Source organism: Atractosteus spatula, chromosome 11 (genome assembly GCF_055471065.1).
Source record: "Atractosteus spatula isolate fAtrSpa1 chromosome 11, fAtrSpa1.hap1, whole genome shotgun sequence".
Taxonomy (NCBI): domain Eukaryota; kingdom Metazoa; phylum Chordata; class Actinopteri; order Semionotiformes; family Lepisosteidae; genus Atractosteus; species Atractosteus spatula.
The window spans coordinates 49,276,659-49,298,083 of NC_142716.1; the positions used below are offsets into that span (position 1 = coordinate 49,276,659).

At 43.7% G+C, this 21,425-nt stretch overlaps 1 protein-coding gene across 1 annotated transcript in view; it reads left to right on the forward strand.

Moving 5' to 3' along the window:
- Positions 1–21,425, forward strand: part of cep112 (centrosomal protein 112) — a 144,963-nt gene that overhangs the window by 111,613 nt on the left and 11,925 nt on the right. The window contains exons 22-24 of the mRNA XM_088927448.1: positions 2,762–2,824; positions 8,947–9,096; positions 20,336–20,425. Coding sequence (XP_088783574.1) covers positions 2,762–2,824; positions 8,947–9,096; positions 20,336–20,425 — 303 coding nt within the window. The remainder of the gene's footprint in view (positions 1–2,761; positions 2,825–8,946; positions 9,097–20,335; positions 20,426–21,425) is intronic.

The window sequence follows — 21,425 nt, forward strand, 5'->3', positions numbered from 1 at the left end:
TGCTCGGTGTGTGATCACCCCGTCGTGAGTCCTTCAGAGCTGTTGATTCGGGGTGCTCGGTGTGTGATCACCCTGTCGTGAGTCCTTCAGAGCTGTTGATTCGGGGTGCTTGGTGTGTGATCACCCTGTCGTGAGTCCTTCAGAGCTGTTGATTCGGGGTGCTCGGTGTGTGATCCCGTGGGTCCTTTGGGTGTGTCTGACCTCAAATGTTAATGAAACAGCGGCAGAGTCCGAGAGATAGCCATTGGCCCTCAACTGAGTGACTGACAGTCTGGAAGTGGTATAGTGAGCACCTCATTCTACTGCTGTTCACCTCATTCTGCTCCTACAGTTCTAGATTTCTTTTTATAATCAGATCTTTATGTTCCTTTAGATGGGTGGAAGGAGTTAATTTTTTCTGTTCTGTCTACTGATGTTTAAGGGAGCAGGGAAGAATATTTACTTAATATTCAGCTGAGAAGGGTCAGAGTCTCTATGGAGAGCTTTCCTCTTTATAGTTGAATACTCAGTTTTTCAAATTGGAGAACCAGTAGTTTTTGGTTTTCTTTGCTGTTGTTGTTGTTGTTTTAGAAATGTACCTCTCATGAGAGAGTCCTGAAAGCTTCAGTACCTTGGTGAATCAGTCCAGAGAGGGAATAGGTTTGCTTGCCAGATACAGGTATCTGTACAAAACCAGGTTTGCTACATTTCTGAAACAGTAAAAGGAAAAGCACAAGTGTGGCCTTATTCAGGTATTTTTATTAAAAGATGATTTATCCCCTTGCGATGTTGTACTGCTGTTTTTGCTTAATATTTGAATAATAAGACTTTGAATATTAACCTTTCCTTGTATGAAAGTTTAACGTGCGCGAGTCGTTGCTGCAGAGTCAGAGTGTGGGTTATTTAGGTTTCTGCATGGCACAATCATTTTTACCACTTCAGACATTTTGCATTGTTGCAGCCCATGTTCAAACGAAGTGTAACTGTTTTTAATCAACATCAGATGTGAAAAGCATTTTTTTCACAGTTTCTTACGTGCATATTAGTCATGTATCAATCTTGGGGTATTTCTCAGAAAAACATCCCCAAGTGCTTTTCGTACAACCTCTCCAAGCTCCATTTCTCTCCAGGTTCCCACAGGCGGTGTTTTTTAGAATGGCTCTGCTTTTGGTCTATCAATAAAAATACATTGGGAAGAAGTGTTTGATTGTATTTTCAATCAGTGATACAATACTGGCACATTTACGTCCCCTGTGGCAGTAAGACCATTATTTTTTTATAGTGTACTGTAAAAAGCCTAAGAGGTATGTCTGTGGTCTTTTACTGAAAATGCTGAAAATGTCCAATCTCGTAAATCAGATATCCTTTTTATGGTATTTGCACTTACGTTTCCTTTGGTGTAACTTAAACAAAAAAAGCACTGTAAATTAAGACCTGCATCTATTAATCTTAATCAGTTAGTTCCCTTATGTAAGCAACCATTTAAACCAAAAACCCCCCTCCTGTCCTAAAATCCCATTACTGAATAAATAAGTAAGTTTTTACAGGAATCGAAGGTTTTCAGTTTGTGGAAATCTGTGTTCTAATTTGAAGCAAAAGATGGAATTTGTGGAATTCAAGATGTAAAAATGCTTGGCAGCACAAGTCACATACATAATTCTGTAAGAATATCTCGCAGACAGCTGGAAGTGATACTTAAAGGGTTATGTTGTAAATGTGTGTCTCATTATGTGTTGGCAATTTGTACTAATAATGTACTTTGTTTTAACCATGTATGTACATGTCTATGCAGATATAGCACTGGACTCCCAGAATATTAGAGAACCCCCTAACAGTGGGTTGCCTGCCTCCAGTTGTACAGCAGTAGAGCTGCTGCAGGCCACAACAGGTGTTTACAGGTGTGCATGGAGGAGTTTGACCTCTCAGTGCCTTTCTCACATGACATGGACTCTGTTGGTCTGTGCCTTTGGTGCTAACTCTCTAATCAGTGTTTCCTCTTAATGGTGCTATATCTGCCACACACAGCCGAAAACCACCTTGAGGCTGTCTGAATTGACACGACAGCCAGGTCTGATGTGGCCTTAAACAATGTTCCCACAGCATGTGCGCCAATAGCTGTGCGACTTGTACAGTCATTTCTTCGTCCCCGTAGCACAGCACTGTGGTCCGCTTCACAGTCCTTTCCAGTCATGGGACTTTAACAAGCTGAATCATTCCTGCTGACCTGCTGATTTGGATAGGATGGTTCACTCTTGTGGAACATTAGTACTCTCTAATATTTTGGTAGTGCATTGGGTACATTATATATGCACATACAAACTATGTATAAAATAAGCTTGTGTATTTAGACGTTATGTACATATACCTACTCATAAATAATTACCAGGTAGTGTCCTTGCAGTCTTTAACAAGCAGCAGGGCTCCTGTTCTGACTGAGGTGAGGTCATCCTGATGAACTTGTGCCTCGTTTTTTTCCTCTTTCTCTCTCTTTTCACAGAGGCCTTTATGTTTTTCTAATAATTGGCAGCAGAGGTTGGATTTTTCTTCCTTTTAAGTGATGAATCGTTGGCTGCAGATCAAAGGCAGACCCCTGTGCTGTTCTGGCTGCCACAAAGGGGCGTCGGACCTGGCACGGAGCCCAGAGACTCAGCGACAGGCATGCAGATGAGGTGCCAAGCACAGGGGTCAACAGCTAAGTGTCTGTGCGTGTGCTTCCTCTGAGCCGATCGGGTTTCATGTTTCTCTCTTCTCTCTCTCTCGCCTTTTGTTTTGTTCCTCCCAGACCAACAGCAGGTTGAAGCAGATTGAGAAGGAATACAGCCAGAAGCTTGCCAAATCTTCACAGGTAAACAATTTTTCACACAAAATAGCGAGAGTTTGTAGAGAGGGAGAGCGAGCGAGGGAGAGAGAGGCTGAAAAGAATTATTTTCAAAGAACTAACATTAGCATTCCAAGAAAAAACACTCCCCCCCACCCCACCCCCTACCTCCCTGGGTAAACAGACATGCATATAACACACCACATCCCTGGCAAAATTTAGACATACTGTTCCTGGACAAATAAATCTAGATAAAACACAGATACGCAGGCCTGTCTTATACAAATATATTCTCAAGCTTTTTTTTTTCTTTTCTGTTCACGGTGATTCCAGTACCCCAGCTTGCTTCCATGTGCTTCCCATTAGGAAGCCCTAGGCTGCACCAGGTGAGCTGTGCAGGGGAGCCATAGCAGGGAGGATTGCAGCAAGAGCTGGGGCAGTGTGCCTCTCTGCCAGACAGCTGGCAGTCTGTATGCCTTGATCAGATAGCCTGCGTTTCTGTTCCAGGGCTGCTGAAGGAATGTTATCTCAGCTCTCCACCCCTATGTACAGAGATGCAGGGCTGCATGTCAGTGGTGGGGGGGTGAGGGAGCTGTAAATTTATGAGAAATGTGTGCATGTCGGAGAGCAGCCATTGCATTCTCTTCCCTCGTAGTAAAAATGCTTTAAAATCTAAAATCACTGTCGGACTTTGCTCAGACTTCCTCTTGGAATGGAGACCTGTTTAGCTATCAAACTGTGTGGAAGTGTATTTTAAACTGAGGACAAACATCTGTACACAAAGGGTTGTGGGTGTGTGGAACAAGCTTTGCTATAACGTTGTTGAAGCCAATACCCTGGCTTTTCAGTAAATGGCTGGATGAGATCCTCAAATCTATTAGTTACTGGCTAATACCTATTATTACCTATTATCTATCAGTTAACTGCTAGATGGGTTGCATGGCTCCTCTGTTTTTGTGATCTATTCATTGACATTGTAGAAAGAATTTCCAAATTTTGAATTAACTTTGTGAAAGTACCCAATAATAATAATAATAATAATTAACTTTATTTTATATAGCGCCTTTAAAGGTTGTTTCTCAAAGTGCTTTACAGAACGAGAACAACAATAAAAAGGAAAACACAAGATAAAACACAATTACGATACACAGAGGAGACCGTGGATGGTGGTACTAGGAAAAGCAGAGGGGAGAAGAATGGAACCAGTTCAGTAAAGGCTCTTCTGAAGGAGAGGGTTTTGAGTCTGGATTTGAAGGAGTTTAGAGAAGGTGACTCTCTGATGTCCTTGGGCAAGCCGATCCTCCCTAAGCCGATGTTGTCACAAATTCGCGTTTGAGTTTCCATGAATTTAAATTGAAGCAGAATTGCGAAGAGATGCGACCCTTAATGCAAACTGGTCTCCGTAATGACTAACATAAGCGATGGTCAAGCAAATAAATACAGTCTGTGGGGCAGACATTTCCCTGCAGAAAGTTTCCAATGTGATCTTCATGCAGAATTGACAAGTAAGTAGTATTTGTCGGCAAAACCGTCTCGAAGTCGAGAGCACTATTTCTGTTGGATTGAAACTAGTGTGTTCACAAGCCTGCTTGTTTACACTGTCATTTGGCCGCAGCATGTCATCGGATATTTTGTTGCCTCATTCTGAATCGCAGGAAATGGCGCTGCGCATCCACCAAAATTGGAGTCAATTGGAGTTTTTACAAATGACTGTGTACGTTTGACTTTTATTGCAGTTTGAAGTGCAGTCATCAATGCTGATTCTTTCTAACCCTGAAATATGAAAATAGCGTTGCAGCTCCCCTTTATATGCTTATGGGTTCCTAGTTTACACTTTTCCCAGCTGCCTACACAGGGGTTTCAGGTCCTTTCCGTAGCGTTAAAGGGTCCGCATCACTTGCCCAGGGTCCGAGCAACCATGGCAGATCTCAACGGCCATTTCTCATTCTGGACGTTATGGTCTTGAGTGTATCCAAAGTTTTCCTTTGATGTGATCCATTAGTATCCACTGAACTTTAATGTTCCTCTGTGATCATCGTGCAGTGGGGTTTTTTTAAGTGTCTGAAAAATCACTGCTCACAGGGGTCACTGTTCCTAAATCAATGTTAGTCATACGGTGGCGGAGATGTGGATCTCAGAGTGTTGTGTAGAGATCAAAGTGTAAAATATGAGCCCAACAGAATCAAGTCACTCCTTTGAATTTTGTGGTCTACAACCTCACATCCACAGAAAGGACCTCTCTGTCATTTCAGTCCTAACACACGTTCTCATGTAAAAAAGCTGAGATTTATAGCAAGGTGGTGGAAGAACAGTGGAAAAATTATTTTAAGATGCCAGGGGTCTTTTAGCAAGCACATTGGAATCTTGTCATTAAAATGAGGGTTTTTTCTGTGATTAGGCTGTGCACTTCTCACAGTTACGTTGTGGCTGCTGTTTTTTTTCTTTTCTTTGCTGTCTTGAGTTTACAAAAGCAAACCCGAAATAGGTTATGTTTCACATTAGGCGAAGGTTAAATCCTGAACAGTTAGAAGTTTTGAGCCCAAACAGACCAGCACAGAAGGTATCAGATCTAACCCTGGTGTTTTTCCACGTGTCTCATGAGCAAGCCTTGATTCGGTGAATTCTTCGACCCCAGACATATGTTTAACATTAGATTTAATCTTTTAAACTGACTGTTGTTAGGCGAGTTAAATTCTCCAAGCTGCCATAAATTTCAAACTGTCCTTCTCATAGTATGTTGACGCTCTTAGTTTTGTAGCTTTATTTTTAATTTTGAGTTAAACCAGGCTTATTTTTGAAGGGGGTTTTGTCCGGCAAGTGACTGGCCTTTAACGTCAAGCTTCAAATTATTTCTTTTTATAAAGCTATCTGAAAATGTCTGCCTGGGTAAAGACTTATCCTGTGTGATATAATTGTGCTTCATTATCTCTGCCTATCTTAAGTTGTTATTTGAAGGGCCACAAAAAGAGCTTAAAGTAGACATAAAGACTTTGTACACAAAAGTAGCTTATCAGGTTACACAACCCGCAACATCAAAAGAGTTGCAGTGTGAAAGTTGCCACGAGTGCTAACTAACGATTGACACAAAAACTCCAATCCAGTGCTGTGCATCTTTTTGAGATGTGAAAACATCACTCAATTGTGAACATCACATAAATGTGAAAAGATCGCTTATTAACCCTTGGCTTGTCTGAAGATTTGAAAGAAATGTGTCATACTGCTTTTTCCACACTCTTCTTAAAATGTTGATTACCATTTTTTTTTATTATTTTTCCCTCTTAAAGTGCAGGTATTTTGTGGTTAATCAGATTAATCAATTCTATCTGTATATCTTGCCCATGTAGTATTTCAAATTCCTTTGTTCTCTTCTCTGGGCTGTGGATCCAGTATGCTAGCAAACAAGCATTTCTCATTTGTAACTGTTCATATTGACTAATTTTCACTTGTCGCCATCAAGCTGTGTTTGGAGGAGACAGAGTGGTGATCCAAATACCGATCCCTGAGAAACCACTCTCTCTGCTGCCCCACTGCTCTTAGAAACTGAGCCAGGGTTTGAGAGCCCTGGTTCCCCTGCTCTGACCCCTGGGGAAAACAGCAGTAGCACAGTGCGCCCGACAGCATCATGGGCTGTGTCGAAACTGCCTCGGTTACATCCATACCACACCAAGCTGTGCGTCACCGTGGGATTTCAGTTTTTTTTTTTATGTCTTAATTAACTTTCACCTTGTTAAGGCAGAACACACACCCTGTGAAGACTCCTCGTGTGAACTGTCTTTGACCTCATATTGTTCAGTTATCGGCTGTTTGTCATACCAGGGCGGGGGAACCTAATAACAATATAGGGAATGATTTGTTTTTTTTTTCCCATCTTGCATATTTCTCCTGTGGGCTTCACGTCCACATAAACAGGCTTATGTTGCTGGTTTCCTCTGTTGGTCTGCAGTTGTCAGACGAGGTGAAATGACACTGCTTCCTATTAAACTTTGAGCAAGGACAGGCTTGGTTCTCCTACGTGTGGTTTCTCGTGAACAGTGTCACTCCGTAGTGGTGTGATGTAAAAAAAACACTGCTCCTTCCATAGAGTGATATTTCCATGTATCGTTCTCCACAGCGTTGTTCAGTTTCAAACACACTTTCAAACGGGTAGGAAAGAAAAGTGTGTAAAAAGCAAGAATTCATTTATTTCTTATATTGTCTCTCCTAGAGAAACGAGTATGTGAGAAGTGAGTATCATAAGATAAACACTTGAAAAAAATACAACACTTCTTAAAAAATAGAAGTATTATGTAGGAAAGGGCTATAAGTCCATCAGTGTGGCAGTGAGTAAACTGATTTATATAAGGTAAGAATGTCATAGAGGCACCCTGCTCATGCTGAATACTCTGTAGTAGGGAAAAAACACCAAGTGAGGAATGAAAAACACCCGAAATAGAAGCCGTAGTATACTCGTAAAATTAAAGACAAACCCAGTGACGTAGCAGTCAAGGGCCAGCAAAACAGGTAGTAAAAGACTGGTACAGCAAAAAAAGCAGTATTAGTGTACTCCTTCAGGCTAAAGTGTAGACTTGAAGGTCTATATTGCGAAATAATTATTACTAAGAAAACTGATGTTACCATAATAATGGGTCATTTGTGACTTTTATGTGGCTCCCTCGCTGTCAGAATAACCCTAATCTCTCTCTTTGCGGTTGTTCCAAGTGTTCACTCCCAACACCCACACAATGAATATATTCCAGTAAGATTGTTCCTTCGAAGTTTATACACAATAAACAATTATCCGTCTTGCTGAGAGCCAGCCGCAGTGCCCTGTTCTCCGTGTCTTGGCTCGGGTTTAAATAAAATGTTAATTTTGACTCGAAGAGGATTTCAAAGCGGTTGCCTGTACTTTTTATTTTGATGTGAGCCACAAGTTCGCAAACTGAGGGTTACTCTGTTTTGAAAATAGATAGGATTTATCTGTGGAAGGATTATTTATTTTTATTTTATAGTGCATTGAGGTTTTTTTTTGTTTTGTTTTGTTTTTTGCTTCTCTGAAGTAGAAAATGAAAACTGAAAGTAGGAGGGATCTTTAGGTGTAGCTGTTCATGTGGTTGTACATATATATTCTTACTCTGGGATGTATTATTTTTTTCTAGAAGTTAGATTCTTTCTGAAAATTATGTGAATTTTTTTTATTTATTTTACTTTTTCTGTTTACTTTCTTGAGTAGGTATTCACTGTATTCTGAGTTAAGATAGCTGCTGTCTGTCTTTACTGACTTTTAACTGGTGTTTCTGGAGTTGAAGGCAGCCAGACTCCAGTTATGGGCTACCATGTCCTAATGACCAGCCCCTTTGACCAGAGGGTTCACAAATGCTTCACAAATTATAACATTTACATCTGAGAGCTTCACACTGTTGCTCGTTCATTCTTCAGAGCGGGGTCAGTCCAGACAGAAGCTTGTTCCATTTCCAGAGCGGCACTCTTCAGTTTCCTGTTCACACGGGGCTCAATCCGAGACTCCACAGTCCCTCTGTCTAGAAGAGGGGTCCATATTGTGACATCTTTAGTCATAGACCATCTCTACGCTGCCCAGCCTGAACACACCACACACAGGAGCCCCGCACTCTCCAGACACGGTCCAGCAGGACACTGAATTAAATGTAAAAAAAAAACACAACCTGTGTGAACCACTCACTAGCAGCATCTTAATTTTAAGGAAAGATGCTCTGCATCTTTGACGTGTTGCCTTTACCACGTTTTAAACATTTGACAGTAGCATGATGGATCAGCAGCAGTAAAGTGACTGTGATGCAAGTGTTCAGACATCCAGATCAATTAAATAAGTGGGAATGCTGCTGTTTCTATGTGTATATATGAACATAAACATGCACTGATCCACAAAATAACTGGAACTGTTGAGATCTGCTCCAAGCGGTGCATTCCAAGTTACCAGCCAGGAGTAAAACTCACCAGGGTCAGTGAAAGTTGCAAATTCTTCTAAATTAATTGTTGAATCAAAATGCAAGGCATCAAGCAAAACAGTATTATGTTTCGTTTTTGACTTATAGTCCTGCATGACGATTTAGACAGGTCAGTCATAAAAGGTAATGCATTGGTTGATTGATTGTTTGTTTGATTGATTGATTGATTGGATTTCGTGTGTGCAGACCATCACGGAGCTGCAGACCAGCCTGAGCACCGTGAGAGAGGAGAGCCGGCAGCGCCAGCGGGCAGCGGAGAACCAGCTCCAGGAGACAGCCGCGCGCTGGGAGGAGGAGAGGAGGCAGCTGCTCCGCGATCACGAGAGGGAAATCCGGGTAGGAATGCAGCCGGTTCCCCCTGCAGATACTTCCAAACCTGGGGGCCAAGCCAACACAGTAAAAGAACCAACCGTCAGTAAAAGAAACGTACTGGAGAATAATGGGCTGTGCTTCCATAGCACTGTTCTTTAGAGCAAGCATCCCATTCAAATAACATGGAAACTATAATCAACCCAGAAGTGCATGGAATTAACAGTGCATTCAATAACTCAGCATTACATCATGCATCACATTTATACCCACATGTAGATGTTGCTTTTCAAAGCTTTCAAACTTACCAAAGATGATTTAGGATTTCAGGAATTGAGCACTCGTATTCCCAACTACACAGCCTGTGATGTGATCTAACAGATGCAGTTTGCAGGTGAGGAAATGGAAAGTGTGGAGGGGGGGAAGCATCTGTGATTGCTTTTCGGACCCCACTTTTTTTTAAATAGCATTACAGCACAACACGACAGGAATAATGAGAATAATCATCATTTCTTTACATTTTATAAAGAGTTTTTCATTCTAATGCATCCCAGAGTGCTTTATATTTAAGAAGGGACACCCCGTATCCAGGCCTAAAGTGTGCCTCCCTCCTGGGTGCAGCTCTTCAGCCCCACTGCACAGCAGATCATGGGAGGAGAGAGCAACTGCTTCACCATCTGAACATGAGAAAGGCAGGATGTTACATGTCAAGACCAAGTAGCAAGGAGCTCGGCTTACTGGCTGATCTTAATGGCAACACCATTGTCCCCAGTCGGGGCGCAGGTTTGGAAATTGTCGAAGACAGGGGCCTTGCTTCTGTTCCAGTCATTGCAGTCTGTTCCAACTGGCCTGGCTGTCGGATCTCATCCCAAAAACTGGGCCCTCTGTGAGCTGTCAAACATGGCATCAGTACTTTATTTCTTTTTTAAATTAAGCAGTCTCCCCTCTTATTTCTTGTAGATTCAGCACCTAAGATTTCAAGAACTGAGCGCTCACGTTCCAGACTACATAGCCAGTAACTGACACTGACACTGTTGGCCCTAGCGGTCTCTCTCGGTTTTGTTGCAAACCTTCTACTCCTTGTACACAGACCAGGATATTATAAGAAAACATTCCCCATGTCCACATCTCACATTCCAACCACAATACGTTGCATGTGTGAGCTATCAAGGGATGTGGCTGGGGCTGCACAACTAGAAAGCATTCCTTCTTTATCGCCCGCCCTCAGAATTAATTGTACATTAACAAGGCCTGTTAATTGCAGGCTGCTGATTAAAGTTCCAGAGACACCGGGAGTGGGAAATAAGAAAGGCAGGCTGAGAAAGGAATGCAGGTTTGTCTTCAGAGCGCAGAGCGACCACGTTGCATACCGACAGCGTTACCCAGCTGCGCGCTTCAAAGACCGCTTACAAATGCTAAAGGCTAAAACAAAAGAAGAAAACCATCAAAGCGCCGCACACTGAAATGTAAGAATTCCTGTACAGTAGTCCTGCTTGCTCGGCCTCATACCAGAAGTCCTTTTTCTCCTTGAAGATGAAACCGCTGATCTGTTTTGATTTGGCTTGAAGTGCTCCCTCTTTCTGAAATCTCAGAATCCCTTGCGGAGCCGTCTCAGCCTGCTGTCCCTCGGAGGAAGCTAGAAGCTTCTCCAGACCATCATCTTCACCCTGTGTCGCTGTCCTGCTGTGCATTTTCCGCTCAGAGAGAGAAGCATTGAAACCCATTTTTTTTTCACGCGTGTTGGCATAGATCATGTTTGAAATATTTCCATCCCACTTTTTAAAAAAAAATAATCTCAACACAAAGGTGTTTTTTTTGGCTCGAGGTGCCACCTTCACGGTTTTTTGCATACACGGTCGTGCTTTGTTTAAATCCCGGAGATCAAAAGGCTCGATGCAAATTCTCAGAGACGTTACACATTTGATGTTTTGTAACGCAAATCGCAGCAGCGCCTACAGAGGCGGCCGCCGCCGTCACAGGACCCCTGCTGTGCCGTGCGGCTGCTGTCAGAAAGATGACTCCTAGAAAACAAACAGCGAAGCCCTTCCGCAGTCAGGGTAGTGTTTGTATTTGCAGCCTTTCACCTGCCCGCGTCCCTGGGAATATTTTAACCCTTAACCCTCACACATGAAACCCAGCCCTTGCTGCCGGCTCTCCTGTCGCTCCTCCGTGCTGCTGTAGCTCCCGAGCCCCTGCTGCCCGATGATGGTTTTCCACACAGACTGTGATAAGATGCGCGGGCAGCGTGTACATACTGTAGGTTATTGTGTGTTGTAACAATACATGACGGTTCTTCAAATTTAACCTTTATATAACTTCACTGTTCTTTCAAAGGGTGGAAAATTGTCTTCGGCATCACTACTAACAAACCGAAACAAATAACACTCGACATAAAATAAATACATGTTAAAACAAACAGCAGTCCTAACCATGCAACAATACATACATATATATACACACATGTCACTCTGGCTATATTACACTGTCATTATACTAATCCAATGGTTTCATACAGGAAAAAGTCACTTAGCTGCGTTTAATATACTGACTGCACAGGGAATAGAACATTTCTTGTAGATGTTTTCCTTGGCCAAAGGCATTCTATACCGCCTCCCTGAAGGCAGCACGTGGAAATGGGAATGAAGAGGGAGGGAGGGGTCGTCAATGACAAACTGAGCTCTCCTTTGAACAGCAGTACACTGTACTACAGCCCTTTAGACTGTTTCTGTGGTCCACCAATTACTTTACAAGCAGCATCAACAATTCTGCCCGGTTTACCTTTACTCTTAATGCTCAGGCTACCACATCACACTGTGATACCGACAGTAAGGATGCCTTCTACTAACACTCTGTACTCCCTCTCTGAAACAGTTTGACTCACCCCAAACCCATTCAGCTTCCTCCTCAAAAATATACACTAAGCATCCTGACAATGCAAGTGGTATTCTTCTCTGCAAAACCTGAAGTTTAAACTTTACCTAAAATTTATCAAAACTGTCAGAGGAAGAGCATCCGGCACCGGAGTGCTCAATCCAAATGAGATGCTGACTGCATCCAAGGAATCTGATATGAAAGCCAAAATTCAACATGGCACTCCATCTATTTCCACAGCATGTCGGCTTTCCTATTCAAAGCACCATAAAGGCAACGTCAGTAGCGTCCCATGTGTTGGGCATAAGCTAGATGAGGCCGATTTGAAAAGCAAACTAGAAATGGTTACATACAGTAGTAATGGCTACATGGACATACAGTTTTCATTGTATTCAGCATACTGCACTACTTGGACATAATATATTGCATACACCATGGACACATAGCAGCTCTATTCATATTGAGTTTTATTCAATTTCTATTACATTATTATCTATTGTTATGCAACTTTATTTTCGTAACCTTAATTTTGTGTTTTTTGTGATTCTTGTGCTCGCAGAAAATACATTTCATTGCCAGCAACTACTGCTGCACGCTGTATTGTTGTGCATTTGATAATTAAACTTGGATTTGATTTTGATTTGAAATGTTAAGAGCAGGGACACCAAGGTAACCTTGCAGGTGTGAGATTTTTATTGCAATTTTCTTAATGGGTTGATAATAACAACAACAATAATAGTGTTGCTGTTTTTATAGCATCTTTAAAAGTAGCATATCAAGGTGCTTTACATTAGGTGTAAACACAAAAAAACAAGTTAGAATGAGAGTAAACGGTTACAAGGGTAGCAAGTTACATAATAAGCACATATAAGAAAGACAAGTGCTTAGAAGTGCACCAGCAGATACACTACCTGGCCATTAGAAAATGGAGCAGACACAGACACTAATTAGATAAAAGCCTTTCTGCAAAGCAAGGTTTTGAGTCTAGATTTAAATGCACTCAGGGCAGGTGACTCTGATATCCTTGGGGGTGGAATTCCTGAGTTACTAGGGTGCAGCAGGAAAGGCCCTGTCTTAGGGGAATGAGAGGAGACCAGAGTCAGGCTAACGAAGGTTGGGAGGTGGGGAGTAGATGGGTAATAAGTCAGACAGGTACTGAGGTGCCAAGCCATGAGGGTCTTGTAGGTGAACATACGGATTTTGATGTCGATTCGAAACCTGATAAGAATCCAGTGCAAGGATCCCGACTGGTGCAACGTGATCACTTGCACGCGACCTGGACAGGATTTCCGGCCTCCAAATTCCGAACATAATTGGAGTTTGTTCAGTGTGGATTTTGATACCCCAGCAAGTAGGACATTGATGTAATCAAAGACAAATGTGTTGATCAGCTTTTTTTGCTGCAAAGACAACATAGTTTGTAGTCTGGTAATATTTTAGACATGGAAGAATGACGTTCTTACAGTATTCTGTATGTGAGGGTCAAAACCCAAGCCTGGATCAGATATCACCCCTAAATTCTTCCATTTTGGTTGAAATTGAAGCACAGCGCCGTCCACAGACAGCGTTCCTGCATTGGCTTTATGAAGGTGATGGGAGGTGCCGAGTAGCATGACTTCAGTCTTGTCGCAGTTTAAATGAAGATGTTTTTGAATCATCCAGATTTTTATATCAGAGATCCAATTAAGAGAGTGCAGAAACACCTGTTGAATACTGTCGTCTTTCCATACCCCACCCATAATAAGGTATATGAGGGATCACTATGTCTGTTGTCTGTCATAGGGTAGTAGCAGTGTGGAGCAGTGCTAAGGGATCTGGACATGAAACTGGAAGGCGGTGAGCGAGATACATTGCCTGAATTGCTCCAGTAAAAGACCCAGCTATTAAAGTGGGTGCAAGTGTATTTTGCATTGGATAAAAGCATCAGCCAGATAGATCAGTAATTCATAATAGTGGTGTTAAATGAAATAAATGCTTATTAATTCACATGTTGTATTGGTATTCATTCGGCCACTGCCACTGGCTTACTAAGCTTGGAATAAGGGTCTGGAGAAAGCTACGATCGGCTATTCACCACACCAGCTGGACCCAATGGCCTCTGCTTTGTGACCTTTCTCAGGTCTTCAGCTGGCTGTGGTAACTGAGAAGACTACAGACCCCGATGAGAAGTGGCAGTGTAAACACACCTGTTGGGCCTGAGGTGGCGGGACGATCTTTGACAACTAGACATGCTCCAGGTTTCAGGGGCTGGTGGATGTAGCGATCGGGAAAGCAGGCCGGTCCCACTGGGAAAGGAAAATCACGGGGTGAAGCACATATTGACATTTCACTGCTACGGGATTCGGCCTCCCTGCTGGCCTTGGTGGTTTTGCTGTGCTGAATCACGTGACTTAGTTCCCACGATGAGGGCCGACTGCGATGGTTTAGCTGTGAGCAGGCTAATCTGCAGACCTCAGTGCATAGTTCTCACTGCAGGCTCCAGGGCCTGGCTGCAGTGATACTGTTTCCTCTCCGGTTGTTTTAGAGAGGGCTTAAGCTAAGCCAGACTGCTTTACAAGTGAATTCATCAGTAAATAAGCAGTGAGCACTGTACCTCCAGAACTCTTATCTTCATTCCTCTTGAATTAGATCTGTATTTCATGAATGACTTGTTAAAATTCTAACAGTTCCTACTGCAGCGAGAAATGAGGTCACAGAGTAAAAAGATTTTAGTTCCACCAGTCTATTAAGTCCGTTTCTTCCTAATTTCTAAGAACAAGCACCTACTTGTGGATATGTTTTTTTTTGTTTGTTTTGTTTCCATTTGAAACAGCACGTCAACATTATATTGATTAGTCAAGAGCACAATTCCCATGTCGGGACAGAAGATTTTAAAAAATGTTCTCTCACACCCTGAGTCCCCCCTTTGGAGGCCTAAAATAAGATTAAAAAAAAACATCAAAGAGGTTTTTGAATTGTTGTGGCCATGTAATGGAACTAGTTATGAAGTTGTGACAGGATCTCGTTAATTGCCTGGGTGGTGGAGTATGGTATTCCTTACGGCTGTGTCATGGGGACAGGCGTGGCACCTGACACAGAAGCCCTGGCTTTTTTTATGCAGTTTGTTAAGGACAACCCAGTCCTCCATGCTGTCTCTGTAGGGGTGGAGCCGAGTTATTTCAGTCTGATTGGGTTGTTACTTGATGTCGCGTAACTGACAGATTTCAGAAGCCAGAAGTTGCAGTGGGCTTGGCAAAGGCTCCTTCATGCGGATCTGTGGAGCTCAGTGATGTCTTTGTTGTGAGACCAGGAAAGCTTTCTTTCGGATGCGCTGGTGTCTTCACTCTGATTCATCTCTCTGTGTGGGAGTGCTGATAAATGCATCTCTGCCAGAGTTTAACCCTTAGTTATTTTTACTCAGCTGTTATTGAAAGCAACAAGGCAGCAGCTTGGCTGAAAGATATCTTTGCCTCTGGGAAGGACAGCTTTTCAAGGATCGGGTTCAGATTTTCTTTTTCTGATACTTCTTCCCATCCCAGCAATACAGTGTTTTTTTTTTGTTTTCTCCTTCATATGAGAAATGAATTTGAAGGTGAAGGATAGATGACGTGTGTGGTGGGGAAAGGAGGGGAGATGGGTGGGGTTGGTGGTGAAATTACAGGTATTTTATCTAAAATTATACATCTTATTATGAAATAAGGCGGTGGTGTTCCAGGTTCAGGCATCGCGGTGGCTAGCAACGACAGTTTCGCAGCCTCGCAGAACTGGGTCCCTGGGTTCAATTCCTGACCTATCTGTCAGCAGTCTGTGGGTTTCCCCCAGGTGCTCTGGTTTCCTCCCACAATCAATAAACATGCTGGTAGGTTAACTGGGATAGAGTCTGGGAACAGTGGCCCTGGTGTGAGTGGGTGTGTTTGTGTCTTGTTTGTGCCGTGCGATGGACTGGTGCCCCATCCAGGGTGTAGCCTGCCTTGTGTCCGTTGCTTGCTGGGATAGATTCCGGCTCCCCCTCGACCCTGAATTGGATAAAATGGCTAGAAGTTGGATAGATGGATGTGTCGGGTTCAACATATCTGGATATACATATCAAACATTGTAGGTTTGAGATACCACAACACAAACATTGACAGGCTAAAAAACTGACTACAATGGGACTTGCTTCAAGTAAATACAATTCTCAGGGACATTTACAAGAGTGTGTAGCGATCCAGGGGAGACAAGTGGAATCTCAACAGAAGAGCGTTTAAACTGACTATTGGAGGCACGTCATTGCATTATTGGAGGCTGGAACAACCTGCCCTGCCATCTTGTGAAACCGAGACCCTGCCTCCTTTCAAGAAATGGTTGTTTGGGTTTCTGAGATCAATTTGCTATTACACACCCAAATGGGCCCGATGGGCCTAACTGCCCTAGAGGAAAGCTGTGGTTGACAGGGAAGGCAGGGGGGTGTCTTGGGTCAGAGGCGTTGAAATGTGGATCTGGCAGGGTAGAGAGTAGCGGGCTCCCACCACTGAAGACTCTGGTCTACCCTGCCTCGGCCTTCAACGGTGCTGATTCTCATCCTGTAGGGGTCATTCCAAAATTGGTTCAGAACTCTTGTACGGTTGTACCAAACCAGAATTCTGTCACCGTCCGTGGGCAATTTCTACACAAGGAGCAAAACTGCAGATACACCCAGGACAATTAGCATTTCTCTACTGTCATTATCACGGTCGTCTTCATCCTTCCTGGTCAAGCCTTCTTGCTACAGCTCCAAGAAGCAACCACAGTTTGCCCCGGTGTTTGTTCTGCTTTTTCACCGAGACACAGCAGCACTAGGCGCAGTTTAATCGCGCTGCTCAGCGTCTGGCTCCCCGCTCACCCCGGCTGTGCTGGTAGTCAGGTGAAGGGCTCAGCGGGCCCTGCTGGCGTGTGAGCCGTGGCAGGTGGCGCAGGGCGTGCGCTGAGGCAGGCCCGTGGGCGGCCCGGGGAGCAGGCCGAGAACAGCCGCACCGGGCGGCTCCACGGGCGTCTTCACAGCTCGGCCTGCGCATCGAGGCATCCGAGGCCCTGCCAGACACGGAGAGAAGCACCGCAAAAGATGGTTTTGTTTCTTTAGTTTAACGTCAGTAGCTGAATGACATCTGAAGCACAAGCAAACATCAAAGCCGTTTTCTGAGAATATATATTGTGTTGCAGTAACAAAAAAAAAAGGTTTCCCACCAGCGAGGAGTTTTGCCATATGTGAAGCGAAAACATGTGGATTAGGTTAAAAACCATAAGATTTCCTTTCCTCAGCATTCTTTTCTCCTCTTCTCCTCTTTCGTGCCTGAGCAGTTGTCCGTTTTGAAGAACACGGAAAGGCAGGGAGTCTCTCGGCATTAGGGAAAGGGGTGAAATCCTGAGCAAACAGATTTATATACCTGCTCGGTAGAGCTCAGGGCCTGCACATGAGGGGTTCCTACACTTTAAAGAAGTCATTCTTCTGACTTGTTGTCATTAGAGGAATCCCTTTAATCTGGAGTTTGGAAGAGCTCTTAAAGCTCACTACACTCCGAATTCCACATAAAAAGAGGTCTAGTGCTAACAAAACAAGGCTTGGAATTTAAAAGGACAGCCAAACTTGTGTTTCACTTCCAGAGGGTTTAACATGCCTTCCTTATCTTTACACAAAGACCACCCAGGGAAGAAGACAAGGAAGCAGGTCCCACCTTCGGAGGTGTGTGTGTTCTTTAAACGCAAGTCAACACCGGCGATTCATGTCTTCTGAGAGAAAAGGATTGAGAAGCAGAGCCAGTCAAAAAAGAAAGGAAGCAGCCATGCATATTTATAACACCATGGCCGTCGTAACAATACTGGCCCCCCTGAGGAAATTGAATTTTCCGAATTTCTCGCCCCGTTTTAATTTATACCAGACTGAGGGAGGTGATAAAGGGTATATCGCTTCCAACCATCTGGCCCTGTTTTGAGGGATTCTCTGTGAAAATCACTGATTCATGCAGGGCAGATTAAAGTTCACTGGGCAGCACCTGGGATAAACTCTAAAACTCCTTAAGATCCTTGTGTTCAGCTGACGCCTGTAACTGCCGGGCCCTGCTGAAAGATCTTGAGTAGCTCGGTGAGTTACCTCATCACCTCCATTGACTCCCTTTGCACACGGATAAACGTTTTGGCATCACCAGTGACGTCAGCCTTGCTTTGTAAGAGACACCTGGCTTGTGTGAAAGTAATATTTTATGCAGAAATTACTAAACCCTGTTTAAAGCAAAGGGTTAATCCCTGCAGCACCTATAAAGCTGAGTTTAAAATGTAAGACAGGTCAGATTTCCTTTGCTTTCTAATTTCACATGGCTGAAGGCCATCGTTGCTGCAGATGACCACCAGCTCACAGAGCTTTCAGACCAAGACAGTTTTCCAGTCTTCTGTCTGTCGTGTCCTGGCCTGAGACCTCTATTCTCTAATATGAGCTCCTGAAACATCCCAGTGTCTGCTTATCAGGAGAGGCGAGGAATCGGGCAGCATGCTGATCTCAGGAACGCAGGGCTCACTCTGTACTGTAACGAGAAAACCCACTTTCTCGTTAAAACACACTTTTTCATGGACAACACAAACTAGTTCTGTCGAACTTCTGCCCGGTCTCCTCTCAGAGACGGGATCCAAGAATAAAATGCTCCTGTGCCGTCGTACCACAAGGAGGAAGGTCACAACGAAGAAGGTCACTGTATTAGCAGCACCCAGGCTCCAGGAGGCTCTGTGATCTAGTGGTTAAGGCAGCAGAGGTGTTCCCAGGATGTTGGTTCCTAAAGCCACACCTCTGCCACTCGCCTTCTCTGCATCACCTTGACCAGATTTCTCCAAGCCCTGTCTGTCAGAAGTTTAGAGTTTGTCTTCTTGGGATACAGGTGTATTTTGTAAGGAAAAGAGCTGCACTACGTTAGCGGTGTTGTTGTAAACTAGATTTTTTTGGCATTGTGCTGTAAAACTTCTTTCAACTCTCTGTATCATGTATCCCAATCTGGCTTGTGGGAGAATTAGAATAAGACTTTGCACAAGTCCGTGTGTTCCCTTTGCTAAAGACTGCCTTATCTAGAGGTATGTTCTGTGTGCAGTTTAGCTCAGGAGCACCCCAGTGTGTGTCAGGAGCATTAGCACAATTAAACGATACTCAGACTATAGTTTCGCATGCATGATGATCTCATATCAGGATATTACCACATTGTTATTTTGTCATTACAAAGCTATGAAAAAACATCTGTCTTTCCACACTACCTTTATTTTGTATGTCGCCAGATAAGACAATTGAGTGCAAATTCTTATTTATAATGATGACCTGGAGAGTCCTGGAGAGGACAGAGTTATACACTGGGGTATTTGTGGGAGCAATTTATTGAAGTTCCCTGCTCAAGTGTGCAACAGCAGCGTGCCACCGCGGATTTCAACACACAACTCTCTGGTCCTGACTTCAGAGCTCCATGCTGCTGGCTTTGACCGCTCAGGATCGTGGTGGCGAAAGCTTTGAGTTCCTCAGGTAAACGCCAGTGCACAGAGCACGTGTGTTTCTCATGTCGGCCAGTAGGGCGGCACCCTCCCTCTCTTGCTGGGCAGTGAGCTCATAGAGGGCAGCCTGGTACCCTGGGAAACTGTGCTGCTCTGTTCCTGCAGGACAGACAGGAAGACCCAAGCTTGTAGACAGTTTTCACATTTATTATTTTTAGACTGAGGTAAGTCATTTTTCCACTGTTGATCTAAGGGTTTTCCGAGTTTATAAAAGTAGCTTTCTGTAACGGCATGGTTTGTAACGGCATCCTGAGGGCAGTCCCAGTCCTCCCCCACCATTAGTTAGTTAGGTTAGTCACATTTCGCTGAAAGAAGCAAACCTGTTTGTGTTTAGAAGTCTCCATGGAGAGAAATGTTTTTTTTTAAACTGCTATATTTACATGCTGATATTCGGAAGTAATAAGCAAAGAGAGAGCAGTGCATGTGCTCAGTGCAAGATCCAAGGGCCTGTTTCCACTCCAGCAGGCAGAAAACTGCTTTTCCAACTAAGTTTACTGACCTAAAAACTAAACAGACAATGTATTTTATGTGTTTTTTTCTGAATTATTTAATAAATATGATGTCAGTAACCTGGGGGGAGCATTTTCAGTTGAACATGCCGTTCTCACTGTGTGCTGGACTCATCGTGGCCTTGTCTGGAGGGGTCACGGTCGTTTTCACTGACCCAAGCTGCCCAATATTGGCATCGCATAACCCCTGCAGTCTGCACAGCTCTTACACCTCTGGAGACACAGGGACTGTGGACTTTATGAGTGAAACCCTAAACTCACACTGTGCCTTTTGTTTCAAGCTGAAACCACCAGGACACCCCTGTTCAAAGAGTTTCACTTTTCCAGTTTCTTCTTTTTTTTCCCTTAAAATTCTTCTTCATTTCTTTCAGGCCCTTCAGGATAAGATAGAGAATCTCCAGAGCTTGTTGAACTCTACGGAGAAGAAGCTTCTGAACAAAGAGCTGGAGCATCAGGAGCAGGTACACTAGGTTTTTTTATTAGACTTCTGCCCCTGGGGCTAAAGAAAAATATTTTACCACTAAATCCGATACCTAGTTTCACCCATCAGACTGAAGGATGAGCTCTTCCTTCTTCACACATTTCCAGAATTCCTCAGAATCCGGCACTAACAGTCAGTGCCAGGGGCACAGAGAGCTGTCTTTGGCCGCTCAAGTTCACAGCGCAAATTCAGTCCCTGTTATCTTTAATAACAGACTGCTCAAACTTTTAAAATAAATAAATGTCTTCTGTTTAAGTGTTTTCACTGGCTTGGTATGTGAGCAACACATGAAGACATTCTGACCTCCTTTTGTATCAGACACTGTTCGAAGAGCCTTTGCCCTGTGTGTGTGAGTACATCACTTTTCATCCAGGTTTGCACTGTGCAACGTTTCTTCTTTTGCACACAGCAGAGTTGCCCAGGTGTACCAGGTGTACCTCTTGCTCTTGGTCAAAGCCTGATGACCATGTGGGCTGCAGAACTCTGAGTTTAAGTCATTGATTGGGGCTAAACGTTGACCCCCCCAGTCTCTGCTAATCCACAGTCACAACTTGGCCATTCTTTAAGGCTGGTTTCAGGAGGGAAGAAGAAAGGAGGATGGGGGAATGGGCAATATATTTTACCATTAAGTCCCCGGTGTTTCCTCCTGTGATTGGTTGGGGTTGAATATTTGATTTAATCAGTACCTACAGTATGTGTCGAGAACTGTGTATCGGTCGCACAGTGACCCCAGCACACAGCACCGTGGATCTTACCCAGCCAAGTCAGTCCCCAGGGGCTCTGAACCCCCTTCAGCTCCAAGCCCTGCTCCTCTCCTCCTCTTTTTGTCTTTGAAGTACTGTGCAGTGCAAGTACTGCAGGCTGCAGGCATTATCTCTCATAGTTCTCTTGCATGGAACCCGTGTTAACCTGGAGTTGTATCCAGAACACTAATTAACCTCTTGATAGCCTGATTAAAGAACAGGAAATATTATTAGGTT